We start from the raw sequence: 14,739 nt of genomic DNA, 5'->3' as shown, positions 1-14,739 counted from the left end.
GCTGAATTCTGGTGCCATATGCTCCCATGCTTGATACCCAATTTGGTCAAATCCCTTTATTGCATGAGAACACGGAATGTGGTATGATTGCCATTTACCACATTGACATTTTCCTTGTGATGCATTTACAATGTGCTTATTACCACCACAACCATGATGCGTATGTGTCTGCACCTCAAATATGTTTTCCCTTTGTTGGTGATAGTTGATAAGTGTGTGACGCTGTGACTTTTTTCGATTATCCTCAAAAATCTTGAATGGTTTAGGCATCCATTGTTGCTTTTGTTGTACTAGCTGATTGACAAATTTTGATCTTGTAACAAATCGGTTCACAATCTGATTGTAAGTGAGTCTTACCATTGCAGTAACTGGCAGGCTCCTGGCTGACTTAAGAAGACTATTGAATGACTCGGAACTGTTTGTTGTCAGCATGCCCCATCTCCTACCTCCATCCCTGTGCAATGTCCATTTGTCAAGACCGTTCTTCATTAACCACACGTATGCTTCCGGATTAATCTCCTTGATCATCTCCATTTTTTCCAAATTTTTTTTTCTCCTGACAGTGATTTGCAGCTGCCCATAAAAGGTTGTTTAAAGTGACATTTTTTAATTTTTTTTGAAAATTCACCTTCAAATGTCAAAAACAAAAACGATGGAACCCAAATGGGGCCTGCCAATTGGGAGAATTATACATGGATGAGAGTATTCTGTGATGCCTATCTGAAATCAATGCCACACTTCTACGACCCTTGACAACGTGCAAGTGCAAATGATCCAAAAATAAACTCCATGTCTCCATGCTCTCATTCGCAACTATTGCAAATGCCAAAGGTAATATTGAGCCGTTACCATCCATTGCAATCGCAATCAACAACTTGATATCATATTTTTCCATAGACACGTGTTCCGTCGATCGATATAACAGGTCGACAAAACACAAATCCATCAATGCATGATTTAAAAGTCCAGAATACATAGTTGAATACATCTTCAATGACATCGACACGCCGCTCTGTTTTCCATTCAACTATTGTTCCAGGATCGAAGTGTTTCAAAGCTTCCATGAACCTCGGCAACCCGGCAAAATAACCCTCCCAAGTACTATAGACTTTTTCAAAAGCACGCTTGCGACCAAGATAGACTTTTCTTCTGCTTATCGAAATGCCATATGCTTTAAGAACGGCCGTTTGACAGTCTTTGATGGAAAACCTCGAAAGTAAAAATAATATTAATTATCAAATAAAAAATGAATATTTTCTTATTAAAGAAAAATCATCTAAGGATAAAATAGTACCTTGGCGTTTTCTCTATATCAACACGGAGGACGTTAGCAATCATCTCAACATCCAAGTTGAAATGTCCATCACGGCACGTACCCATATCACATGTATGTTCTTTAATGTATCTTCCAACTTTCCACATGTTAGTATGTTTATCATTAAAAGAAGTTAGCCTAAATCGACATCCTTGTTCTACACGCCTGCAAACAAGTCGCCATGATTTCTTTGTCGATTTAATAACAAAGTACTCCCTCGCTATCTTTAAATGTAGAAGCTTAACTGCTCTTTGCAACTGCTTCTTTGAATTGAATAACATGCCTTTTTCAATATAAATAGCACCATTCATGAAATCTTCCGGTTCACCCCACGTACGTTGTGATGTTTATTCATCATGTGTATCGCCAAAGATATCTGGACCATCTTGGAGATGATCCAGATAAGGAATTTCATGATTACGAAACGGACTCATGGACATTGGTCTTGGCGATCGATTGGGCATTAAAAAATCATCATCACTAGATGATGCCTTAAATGGAACATTATCTCCTGATTCCTCGGCATTAGACAAATCATCACTATCACTAGTTGAAGGTGAGCCGTAATTTGGAAGGTCACGATCATCGATATTCACAGGATCAATGGGCTCATCTTGTGTGATATTTTCCCTATATATGTAAAAAAGTATAAATATTTGTCTCATGCAATTAACTTACTTAAATAAAAAATCAAGTGTTGGACATACCGACAATCATCTGCATCAAAAGTAGGCGAGACATGAAAATTTGAGGATGTCCCAACATTTTCCGTCATTTCAAAGTGTTAGGACTGACCAAAATAATTATCTAGTCCATAACTTGGAGAAATATTCATATCTTGTTGAGGTTAACCGCTACAAAATATATAATAATAAGAAGAATAATAAATCATATAAATTAATAAAATAATTGACAAAATCAACAAATAATAATCGAAATATAATTATTGAGCATTACCAGTCACTTTCATTTGATAGTTTCGTTCAAATCAAACATCATATCGACCGGTAAGAATATTTTGATAATGAGTCATGTTAGAAAAATCAGTAGATTGAGTTATCGAAAATCCATCAACGCTATTACGATTTTCTAATCGGGGATGGACATCGACCGATAAAGGAGAACGTTGTTGACTAGTCTTAGGCTCCTTCCTAACATAGATTTCAAGTATTGTTAACTTGATTTGATCTATGTAGTCATTTGGAACCCTCAAAAAGTCGGTCAACGATTCGTCATTATAGATAATCCACTCTCCAAAATTTACTTGTCCTTGTGATAAAAATGAAGTAGGGTATTTTTCGACTATAATCAAATTATAACCAGTACTGTTTATACCCATTCTTTTATAAATTGATGAAAGAAATTTATGATATCGGACATTAATTGAATATTTAGCATTGTGTTTGGGAGGACAATTATAATAAACGGTATTTTCGTCATGTATAATTTCGCCATCCCAATAAATCGAAACACTCGGAATACTCGGTTGCCGGTACAATAATCATTGCAAATGCAGTTGTCGGTACAATTCTAAAATACTCGGAATCATGTTTTACAGGCTATAATTCTGGGACTTGGATTATTGACTCAGGAGCATCTGAGCACATGTGTTTTGATTCTAAATCTTTTATTTCTTTGCTTCCTCTATCTATGCCTTTGCATCTCACTTTACCTAACTCTTTTAAGGTCATTGTGACACATATAGGAAGCATAAGTATATTGCCTAATCTCACTCTCCACAATGTCTTATATGTCTCGAATTTCAAATATAACTTATTATCAGTTCATAAGTTAGCCAATCATCTCAATTGTAATGTTTTATTCACTCCTAGTGCTTGTGTATTACAATACCATTTAATGAGGAAGGAACAAGTTTTTGGTGAAGTAGGAGATGGTCTTTATCTACTCAAGGTATCTAGGATGCAATCAGAGTCTCTTAAAGAAGATGTTTTTTTTCAAAAAGGAAGAAATTCCAAAGTTGTCTCTAGTGATTTAGTTTCAATTCCAAAAGGAAATATTTCCAGTAATGTATCTGTTTCAGTTTCTAGTTCTAATCTTAGGTCTGTTTCAGTTCCTATTTGTGCCAATGTTGTTTCTGATATAGCTCTATGGCATGTAAGACTGGGACATTTACCTTTTTCAGCAATGAAAAATCTTGATTTCATTTCATTCCCTTTTGTTTCTCTTTACATTTGTCCTGTTTGTCCTAAAGCTAGACAAAGCAGGTTGCCCTTTCCTGTCAGTAGCATTAAATCTAAAAGGATATTTGAGCTGATACATATTGACACATGGGGACCTTTCAAAACTTCCACTCATGATGTTTATAACTGTTTTTTAACCATTGTAGATGATTTTTGCAGGGGTACATGGACATCATCTCCAGAGCCTCCTGTTCTATTGTCAACCACTCCTATCACTCTTGTGTCGCCCACCATTCCTACCCCTCCTAGAAGGTCAGCCAAATTAAGTCATCAACCTTCCTACCTAAAGGACTTTGTTTGCAACTCCATTTTACTCACTGATGTCACTAACTCTTGTTTTGTTCATTCTTCCAGTCCTAATATTTTTTCTTTTACTGCTTTGTCTGTGCCAAATCAAAACATCATACACTCTCTGTCCTTTATCACAGAGCCTAAGAGCTTTGATGAAGCATGTAAACATTCTGGATGGCACAAGGCAATGGAAACAGAACTTGCAGCTCTTCACTTAAATGGTACCTGAGAGGTTGTGGAACTACCACCAGGTAAGAGACCTTTGCCATGTAAATGGGTTTATAAAGTCAAGCATAACTCAGATGGTTCTATTGAAAGGCTAAAAGCTAGATTGGTGATAAGGGGGGACATTCAAAAGGAAGGCATTGATTTTAGTGAGACCTTTTCACCTGTGGTAAAGATCACTACAATCAGATGTTTGTTCACTATTGCCATCAAGAAGGGTTGGAGAGTGTCCCAACTTGATGTAAATAATGCATTTTTACATGGCGAACTACAAGAAGAAGTGTACATGATGTTTCCTCCAGGTTTTCCCCCACCTTCTCCTAATCATGTTTGTCTCTTAAGGAAGTCTCTTTATGGGTTAAAACAGGCTTCCCGACAGTGGTATGCCCAACTTACTGGTTCTTTGGCATATAAAGGGTATTCTAGTTCTCTCAATGACTATTCTTTATTTTTCAAGACAACTAGTGCTCTTATATCCATATTGGTTGTGTATGTGGATGACATACTGCTAACATGCAATGACACATCTGAGATTGCTTCTATCACTGATTTTCTCAACTCTGAGTTTCGAGTTAAGAACTTGGGGGACATTCACTATTTTTTGGGTATCGAAGTCATCAGAGAGAGACAGAGGTTCATTTTGAGTCAACGCAAATTCACTCAGGATCTTTTAGGGGAGTTTGAGTCTTCTGGTTCTCTTGTTTCTTCTCCTCTTGACCCTTACTCTACGCTACAGCATGATGATGGGCCATTGATGGAGAACCCTACTCTTTACAGAACATTAGTAGGGAAGTTGAATTACCTTACTCATACCCGTCCTGATCTCTCTTTCACGGTTCTCTGTCTCAACCAATATATCCAGCTACCCACTGTGTCTCATTTTTCAGCTGCCCTGCGTGTGTTGCGTTATCTCAAGTCAGATCCTGGTCAAGGCATTCTCTTGTCTTCATATCTTTCCTTCGATTTGCTTGCTTTTTGTGATGCCGATTGGGCTTCCTGCAAAGACACACGGAGATCTGTTAGTGGTTTCTTCATCACTCTAGGTGGAGCTCCAATTTCTTGGAAATCCAAAAAACAAGCCTCTGTTTCACTTTCATCTGCTGAGGCAGAGTATATGTCCATGAGACAGGTCACTGCTGAACTTACCTAGCTGGTACGCCTCCTTGAGGATCTTTCTGTTCCACCGGACCTTCCTGTTCCAGTTCACTTTGATAGCAAGGCCGCCATCCATATTGCTCGCAATCCGGTGTTTCATGAGCGTACGAAACACGTGGATTTGGACTGCCACTTTGTTCGCCAACAGTTCTTATCAGGCCTTATTTCTCTCTCATTTGTTCCATCGGAAGGTCAGCTCGCAGATCTGTTCACCAAGCCTCTAAATGGGGGTTCTCATCAACGCCTCTTGGACAAGTTGGGTGTGATTTCCATCCCCTCCAACTTGAGGGGGGATGTTGGAGAGAAGATTTCCTCTTCCTCCATTGACACACAGAAGAAGGGAGAATATGAAATGATTGAGACAAGAGAGACAAGACTTGATGCTTCTAGATCAAGGATGATTTTGTCGGAGAAATTTTGAAGTCTGACCTGGGCTGAAGTTTTATCCTTCATTAAGGGCTTAATGTAATTGGGCTCAAAATAAAGTATATACAGTGTACATTCAGCCCAATAGTGACACAACAAATACACGAAATAAAACACCTTCTAGAATAGATGAGCTGTACAGATATTAGTTGCAATTAGTTACATAGTTTAGGAAATTATCTTGTAGTCTTTTACTATTTGCAGATTAGTCCTTATTTCTTGTATAAAGCTTTGTAATTATTGATCAATAGACACAGAGAAAATTCCCCAAATCATCTTCATTTTTTCATCTTTCATATCCACCGACCCGACATTTATTAAATATCGGATCGACGGATAAGATTGTGCCACGTGTCCCTATTTAGTCTTTCGTTAGAGTGAAGGGCATATATGCTCTAGTTTTTTGACGGCAGGGGCACCAATATCCCAAAAGTATGACGGAGGGTATCTGCATACCATTTACGATAGTTCAGGGTATATTGTCCTTTTTTCCCTAAATAATATTCAAAAGTTGTGGGGGTATGTATGTACCTGATGGAAACCAAGTTCTTTTGTAAGAGGAACACCAATCTCAGCCATACAATTAGATATCATCAAATCAGAACCGAACACGTAATGGTAACGATTAATGCAATCGTCTAAAATCTTAACGAGCTCCATCACGAGTGGATAACTAATAGCGGTGCCGCCGCCACCATATGTCATATTATAGGAACACATCACATTTGCCTCCACACTTTCGGAATTCCGACCAATATAACACATTTGGTTGCGATCGTATTTACTCAAAACCGTCACTAAATTCTCCGTAAAAAGTACTGTATCGTCATCTCCCATTACGAACCATCTCACATTTGACAACCCTAGTTCAAAGCTCTCCTTTACAATTCTCACGATCCTCACAGCTGATCTATAGTGGCGAAGTAAAAAATTTCACCAAAGATATTCATGATTTTATTATATATAAAAATCTATTTTCACCTATATATAGTCTATAATCATATTTATTTCGGTAAAGATGATTTTCAAAGTACTTGATCTTACTTGGATTATATCTAGACAAAATAAGAGTAGGTCAAGTACTAGTTGTGACACAAATTAAAATGCACGTCGTGGTGAAAAAAATATGGATATGTTATATGTATATTTTCAGAAAAATTAAATCAGCAACAACAAGACCTCCAAAAATATGTATGGGTTTCAATTAGAAAATAATTTTCTAAATTTTGGGGAACTATTATTAAATTGGATCGAATACTTTATGAAATTTGGCGGAGTAACAAAAATATATGACTAGAAGGGCTATTTCACTAGTAACACCCGATCGAAATGTCTATACAAATGCAACTCATTATTTCATAATGCAAAGGAAAAAAAGAGTAGAAATGACTCTTAAATATATAACAACATAACAATATAAATTTTCTATAAAAAAATTTCAACTGACCATCCTTTCGTTCTACTAACCTGTCACCAAACCAACAAGTGTACTTGAATTTGGATGTCTTGAGAGACCCTATAGGGCAAGGAATTTTCGGGCCACGTCACATCTTTGTGGGGCTTCTTGTTGAGCCACACAAGCCCTCGCGTTTCATTTGGTCTCCACCAGAGGCTAGAGTAACGCGAGCGATTGTTCCACGTTTTTGTGGACCCCGGAATACCAAAGAGAATATGGGATATGTTTGTTTCTTCTTCTAAATCTTTGTTGATATTTTCTAGTTTATTTGTATGCTCATAGCTTTTGGAGAAATGAGAAGTGAAGGAGATTAGTGAAATGGTGTAGACTAAGCAAATGGCAATTAGAAGGTCCTTAATCATAAAAATGGTGAAAAGAATTGGGAATAGTTTATGGTTCAATAGAGACATTGCCTTAATTAAATCTTTGCTATATTCTTCAAAAGTTTTTTCTGTAGAGTACTGAACCTATGGAACCTAAAGGATTGGTCCTATTTTCTTGATCTTTTCAATTTTTATTATATAGTTTGACTGAATACGAACTTTAGAAAAAAAAGTAAATGATTTAAAGCTGTAATTTTTATATATGTTGTTATAATATTTTTGTGGTTGTAATTTACTATTTTTTTTAATTGTGCGTCTTTCATAATATTTGTGTGATTTTAAAATATTTGTTACTAAAGGTAAAATAAAAAGTTTTTCTACTTTAGAAAAGAGTCATCAATTTTGGATTAGATTAAAAAAGAACAGTGTCATTCTTGATGGAATGGAGGGAGTATGTTGATTTTTTTAATTTATTATATATACTATCAAGCCATTTTTATTGATGGTATCTGATATTTTATTTTATTTTTAAAAATTATAAATATTACATTTTAAAGAGATTTAGTGTAAAAAATTATTTACATTAACAATACATATTACTTAAATCCTAGTGCTTAACTTTATATACCTCGGTAAAGTAAAAAAGAATTACACTTATAAAAAAAAAATCAAAAAATTGAGGGTGAATTATAAAACAATTTTGGGTCACCCCTTCAAGGAAAATAAAGTGGACGAGTTAGATAACCCATGCAAATTTTAATGTTTTCATTTAGATCACAACTTTGGATCAATGATTGAATAATTATCACTTAATATTAATTATTTCATTTTGAACGATTACATAGGTCTAGTAGAAACATTAAACTATTTTGAGAAAGTGCGTACGCTATTATTAAGTACGATTCATGGCAATGGACTACATGATATAAATTTGAATTTACGAATTGTAAAGTTTATTTTTGGGAATAACGTTTTTAATAGGATTTTTTTATTTTACGAATTCAAACTCAAGATCTTTGATTAAGAATGGAAACATTTAATCATCCTACCACAATCTGTGTTAGCACGCGGCATAACTTATTCATTAATTTCATATACATAACTTGTGCGAGTAAATTTTTATCTTATTATTATTTTGTTATTTGTGCCAATAAACAAATTTATGACTCGTGTAGAATTCTATTTCTATGTATTGGATTTATTTGTTGGCAAGATCCATTTTAAACTCATAGTTGTGAACCTCAATAATAGAGTAATGTGTACATTTCCAAACAAATCAATCCGTCAAATATGAATTGTGATGGGATAGTTCAAAATTTTTCTATTTTTAATTAGAAATCTCGAATTTGAATCTTGAGAATGAAAAAGATCTTGTTAGAAATAACATTCTGAAAAACAGATATACATAGTTCGAACATAAAGTGAAAATGAAAAAAAAAAAAAACAGATCAATGCTTCTACTAGATTTTTTTTTAATATTCCAATGTATAAACAAGTGATTTTTTGTAAAATAAAACAAAACAGTAATAATTAAAAAACTGATCCAAAGTTCTCATCTCAATGAAAACTTTAATGTATGGGTTATCTAACTAATATTCTATTATACTACTATATTCTTTTATTTTGAAGGGAAGACCTAGCATTGTTCTACTCTAACATAATAGACCTAGCATTGTTCTACTCTAACATAATACCATGTTGTATTTACCCTTATATTCTATATTGGGGACTCATGAACTTAATTCAGATTCAAAACATAATTTTTAAGATGAAGATTGTCTAATATAATATAAAAAAAGTCATTAGGTTAGTTTTAAAAAAAGTCTGACTAATGAAATGTATACGTACAACTAATATAATATAAGAGTTCAACATCAGATAAATCAAGAATTTAAATAAGTATAACTCTAATAATTTTACGATTTAAAAATGAATATTAAACTTAACTCAACCCAAATACTACCTAGGATAAGAATTATCTAATATTATATAAGATATATCATCCTATCCCTAATAAAGAATCAAGGTGAAAACTTTTTTTTTTAATTTCTTACTTTCTTTCTAATCTGTATATAAAAAGAATATGAGTTTACAAATTTAGCAACTCTTCAATTTCAATATCTTGCGTGATATATTTAAGATCATAAAATTCAAATGATATTTTCGTATATTATTAATTATACACATTTTTAGTATTTAACACCACGAGATTCAATAATTTAATTTAAAAAAGAGAGGAAGTATTAAATTGAACAAAACAAACTAAATTCCATAACTACCCTTTGAAGAAAGAAGAACAATTAACAACCTTTAATGTTTCAGAAAAAACACTTCTCATCCAAGTTTCTTTTTTGCCATTTTTCATGAAGGGCTTTCTAATTATCATAAGCTTAGTAGCATCCATTTATTTAATTATCTTTTTCGCTACTCATTTCTCCAATAATGTTGTGGTTACACATAATAACAAAGAAAAATACTTCATCAAAGAAGAAGAAACAAATATATCTCATATTCTCTTTGGCATTGGAGGATCCGCTAAAACATGGCACAATCGCTCGCGTTACACTGATCTCTGGTGGAGACCAAATGTAACGCGAGAGTTTGTGTGGCTCGATCAGGAGCCACACAATGAGTCGTGGCCCGAAACTTCTCCACCTTATAGGGTGTCTCAAGACACCTCCGAATTTGAGTACAATTGTTGGTTCGGCAATAGTTTAGTAGGGGCGGATCTAGGGACACAAGGGGTTTATCTGAATTTCTTTTATTGCTCAATTTTATTTTATTTTTGGCATATACTCTTTCTGTTTCAATTTCATTGTCTTATTTTTTTATTGAAGCTTTAATTTCTTTGGTAATTCTATAACTTTAATGTTCTACTTGATTGATTTGTTTAATACCATAAGATTCAAATCACGTTTTGGCATATAAACACATATTTAGTTTATTAAGACCGCAAAAATCTTTCATATTGAATTTCCTTAATGAAAATCTTGATTCTGTCACTGCAGGTCAACTATAAGGATCGCGAGGATTGTGAAGGAGAGTTTTGAACTAGGGTTAACAAATGTGAGATGGTACGTGTTGGGAGATGACGATACAATATTTTTTGCGGAGAATTTAGTGGCAATTTTGGGTAAATACGATCACAATCAAATGTATTATATTGGTGGAAATTCCGAAAGTGTGGAGCAAAACGTGGTGTGTTCGTATAGTATGGCGTTTAGAGGTGGCGACATTGCCATTAGCCACCCTCTCGCGGCGGAGTTAGTAAAGATTTTAGACGGTTGCATTAATCGCTACCATTATTTGTACGGTTCGGATCAAAGGATCGATGGTTGTATGGCTGAGATTGGCGTTCCTCTCACACATGAACTTGGTTTCCATCAGGTAGGTATTATACCTACAATATTTTACTTTAATATTGTACTATCATTCTCATTTTTAGAAATTATTTTAGGTACGTACGATAAAATTCAATAGCTTTAGTCAAGATTTCATGTTTTTGTTTAGAAATTTCTTTAATAGGTATAATTGATTTATCCAGACTTTGGTAAGTTATCTGTAATAGAATTCATAAACTTAAAATACTAGCTTTGTCGTTGCTACACTTTCGAGTTCCGACAGCCGCCGACCAAAGATGAATCAAGAATTTTATGGGTTCCAGATTCTAAACACAGGACGACTTACTAGGTTCTGGAGATATAATTTAAACATAAATTTTAGATGGTCTAAATCAAAGCTACATATTGGATTATTATCCACCGGTACCATAGTATTTTTCTATTATCGATCGACTTGATTTATTTGTTAGGAAAAATAAATCTAAGTATGAATAGTCTATTTGATGTATGTTATGTTTTAAGATGGATATAACAGGAAGCCCACGAGGGCTATTGGCAGCACATCCGGTGGCGCCGCTAGTGTCGCTGCACCACTTAGGCACTCTACGTCCCCCTATTTCCGTCAATGAACCGCCTCGACTCGGTGAAAAAGCTCCTAAAGGCTTACGAAAAGGACCCGAGTCGGGCGGTGCAACAAACATTGTGCTATGATTTAAATAGAAATTGGTCATTTTCAGTGTCATGGGGCTATTCAGTGCAATTATATCCATGGCTAATGAATGCAAAAGAATTAGGGCTACCAATGCAAACGTTCAAGATATGGTTAGGTTCTAAAGAGCCATTCACATTTGATACTCGGCCCAATTATTTAGATCCATGTAAAAGGCCCATTGAGTTCTATTTGGATCAAGTTATTGGGCTTCAAAATGGTGAAACGTTTACAAGTTATAGCACTTTATTGGTCATGATTCTAATTCTAATAAGAAATTATGTGAGAAACAAAAGTACAAATCAACATTAACAATTCATATGGTTAATGTTACGGCTCCGATCCTATCTCCCCTAGTATGGAGACAGGTAAAATTCTACCTATACCTCTTTCCGTTTCATTTTATGTGAACCTGTTTAACTGAACGTGAAATTTTTTGATAGGCGCCACGTAGGCAATGCTGCTAAGTAATTGATGTTATTGGAGGAGTGCTAAATATGAAAATTAGAAGTTACAATCAATGGGAAGCTGTAACGGTGCCGTTTCATGACAAGTATGGAGACTTTGCTTACAATCAAAAAATTATTCAATCAGTTATGAATAAAACAAGAAATTTGGAATTGATAATTGAGAAACAAAAAAGAAAGAGAAAAGTGGAAACTTTTTGACAATGCTGTATAATACTTAATAATATCTTGTGTTTTCGAGTATAATGTTGTTAGAGCAACATGAACATCTTGTAAGGCTAAATACTCCTGAGGGATTAATAGCGAAGTAGTATTGGAAGAAAAAGGTGAAAAGAGCCCTTATCGGAAAGTGAAATAAAACATGAAATTGTAAGCTCTCAATGGGAGTAGCCAAGGCTCTGACCGCATATATGTTGAAGAATGACGAAGTTTAAGAAGGAACAAGACTTTTGAATTTTGTGATTTTTAAACTTTTGCAGCTATAAGGTTTCTGAATATTCTTTAGAATATCAGTTTCCAACTTCTAATCAACAACGTGTATATCTATAAGACATACACGCACACATACTTCACAAGCAATGCATTTATCAAATTCAAAGTGTATTCGACTTTGGAAATGTTCCAATGTGATCAATTTTTCGTAGAGGTATTGAATAGTTACAAGCAAATAATTTGTGTAAGATAGGATAATCATGAAACCTTAGCCGATGTATCTAGCAACTCGTAGGCTTCTGTATAAGGCGGAAAGCTGAAAGCTCCCCTACCAATTTAAATTTTACATCTCATAACTTCGGCAGATCGATCACTTAACCCCATTCCACTTTGGTGCAAGAGCACTCAATCAGTGAGCTATTACACACTCTTTCAAATGCCTTAAATTTCTAGTTTTATCATTACTACTGAAAAAACAAGAATTAGGAATGTGTAACTAAATAGAAAAAGGCAAATCTATCGTTAATCCAGTCAAGCGATGAAATATCAAAAAAATATATTAGCTACGACTATTAGAGAATAGATAAGAATAGCATCGTTCAATTGCTCATAACTAATATATATTTTTGATAATCATGCCAATCCATCGCTAATTAAATAGAATTAGTAACAAATTTTTTATCATTAATATATGTGCTATAAATGGTCGGTCGCTAATTCATATTTTTTATTAATAGTGAAAGTTGTAGTAGATCTAAAAGAAAATTATTTTTCTCGTTCCACTATCTATGAGTACTTTGTATTACAAATATTAGTAAAATTATTGGGATGTGCTAATTAAAAATTTAGACATTGAAGTGTAGATTCAAAAAGGCATTTTCATAGTCACTTGGGAGGCTGTATTATGATTAACATGTACTCTATCCATTTCTAGGTCAACTTAATTAATTGTCTTTTCTTGAAAAAAAAAAAGGAAAAATTACCTATATACACACCTCTTTTTTCCATAATTCCCATTATTCCCTACCATTTCTAAAATTTTCCAAAATCCCTTATTTTCCTCCTAAAACTAATCTGCCGGATACATAACTCACAATTCCAAAAATCAAAGTTTATCACTTCCTGATTTCACTCCACAAATCTCTCCCCATTTTCTTATCAGTTAATTTTTTTCATTACTTTAACTAATCCAACGTGAAATAGGTAATCTGATCATCTCTTCAAACTATCTGTTCATCCTTTATTTTTCATTTTTTTCTTCTTCAAAACGTTGAATCATATGGATGATGCACCATCTTTTAGTCTTGGTTTTACACAATTAAACTCAAATAACACTCGTCGTGTTTTTTATTCCGAAGATATTGGTTGGATTGAAAACAGATCAAAAAACTGCACAATCCATTAATAATGACGAAAATAAACATTGAGAAGTTGAAGAAGGAGCATGTAATACCAAATATGTCGTGAGATGGAGAGCACTGATATTATCTGTGAACAACAATGGAGGACGAGATGAGATGGGAATATTATATGGCTCAGTCGGAGATTGATAAGTTTTCTGTTGAAGAAATTCCCGAAAAGTGATGAGGTGCGAGTTTATCGAATCTGCAGAAAGTTTATCATTACTAGAAACATAAGCTCAATAGAACTTATATATCAGATGTTTTTTTTTTAAATCTATCATTTTTTATACCTTTTTTTTAGTTAATCACAAATCATACATAAACAACGAAATTCATGTTTCATATTGTAATGTATCAGTATTTAAGTGTAATCAGTTAGTATGCCGATCTTCTTTTATTGATTATTGCATGCGTTTCGATTAGTAAATCAAACAATGATACATTAATAAAAATATAATATTTCATATTGTAATGTATCAATATTTAAGCTTAATTAGTTGATACACTAAACCCTAATTTTGTTCATTATTTAAGGAGTTGTTGTAATTTTCTGAAATTATTGATAAAAAGATGATGTTCAATAGTGTATCATTCAAAACTTGTATTTTTTCAGTATGCATCAGATATAAAAGTTTGCTAAAATGTATCAGATACAAACATAAGATAAATGACAAGTTACTAATTTAACTGTACTTCTTTGTTTGTATCATGCTTAAGGGTTGGAAAATTTTTGTATCATGTTCAACTGGTGGGCATTTGTATCATGTGTGGAGTTGTTGTAATTATGTGAAATTATTGATACAAAAATAATGTTTATTGGTGTATATATCATTCAAAACATGTACTATTCAGTGTGTATCAGATACACAAAGTTCACTAAGATGTATCAGGTACACACATTAGATACATTGCAAGTTACTAATTTAAGTGTAATCAATTATTTTGTATCATGTTTAAGCGTTGGGTAATTTTTGTATAATATTCAACTAGTGGGC

The 14,739-nt window shown here is 33.7% G+C and overlaps 2 protein-coding genes and 2 pseudogenes across 2 annotated transcripts; 1 reads left to right on the top strand and 3 right to left on the bottom strand.

Annotated features, from left to right (window-relative positions):
• Positions 1 to 881: 881 nt before the first annotated feature.
• LOC107061877 (uncharacterized) lies at positions 882 to 1,626 on the bottom strand. The gene is made up of 2 exons (XM_015311807.1): positions 1,295 to 1,626; positions 882 to 1,209 (listed from the first exon to the last, which is right to left on the bottom strand). The coding sequence occupies exons 1-2, from the start codon at positions 1,624 to 1,626 to the stop codon at positions 882 to 884; spliced, it is 660 nt and encodes a 219-aa protein (XP_015167293.1).
• LOC107061881 (uncharacterized) lies at positions 1,314 to 2,092 on the bottom strand. Its single transcript, XM_015311813.1, has 2 exons — positions 2,023 to 2,092; positions 1,314 to 1,945 (listed from the first exon to the last, which is right to left on the bottom strand). Exons 1-2 carry the CDS (start codon positions 2,088 to 2,090, stop codon positions 1,663 to 1,665), a joined length of 351 nt encoding a protein of 116 aa, XP_015167299.1. The 5' UTR covers positions 2,091 to 2,092; the 3' UTR covers positions 1,314 to 1,662.
• Positions 2,093 to 6,117: 4,025 nt separating this feature from the next.
• LOC102592594 (uncharacterized) lies at positions 6,118 to 7,479 on the bottom strand (annotated as a pseudogene).
• A 939-nt stretch (positions 7,480 to 8,418) lies between these two features.
• On the top strand, positions 8,419 to 11,754 carry LOC102592253 (uncharacterized; annotated as a pseudogene).
• The last annotated feature ends 2,985 nt before the right edge of the window (positions 11,755 to 14,739 follow it).

Source organism: Solanum tuberosum, unplaced genomic scaffold (genome assembly GCF_000226075.1).
Source record: "Solanum tuberosum cultivar DM 1-3 516 R44 unplaced genomic scaffold, SolTub_3.0 scf00177, whole genome shotgun sequence".
In the NCBI taxonomy this organism is placed as follows: Eukaryota; Viridiplantae; Streptophyta; class Magnoliopsida; order Solanales; family Solanaceae; genus Solanum; species Solanum tuberosum.
The sequence above is the reverse complement of the archived record's forward strand: the minus strand, read 5'-3'. Positions and strand labels throughout refer to the sequence as shown.

Bases quoted from the DNA above. Each gene is read 5' to 3' on its own strand.
- LOC107061877 (XM_015311807.1), bottom strand. From the start codon at position 1,626: ATGAATGGTGCTATTTATATTGAAAAAGGCATGTTATTCAATTCAAAG. The intron at 1,210-1,294 runs GTACTATTTTAT...TTTACTTTCGAG, and splicing joins GATATAGAGAAAACGCCAAG to GTTTTCCATCAAAGACTGTC.
- LOC107061881 (XM_015311813.1), bottom strand. From the start codon at position 2,090: ATGACGGAAAATGTTGGGACATCCTCAAATTTTCATGTCTCGCCTACT. The intron at 1,946-2,022 runs GTATGTCCAACA...TTACATATATAG, and splicing joins TTTGATGCAGATGATTGTCG to GGAAAATATCACACAAGATG.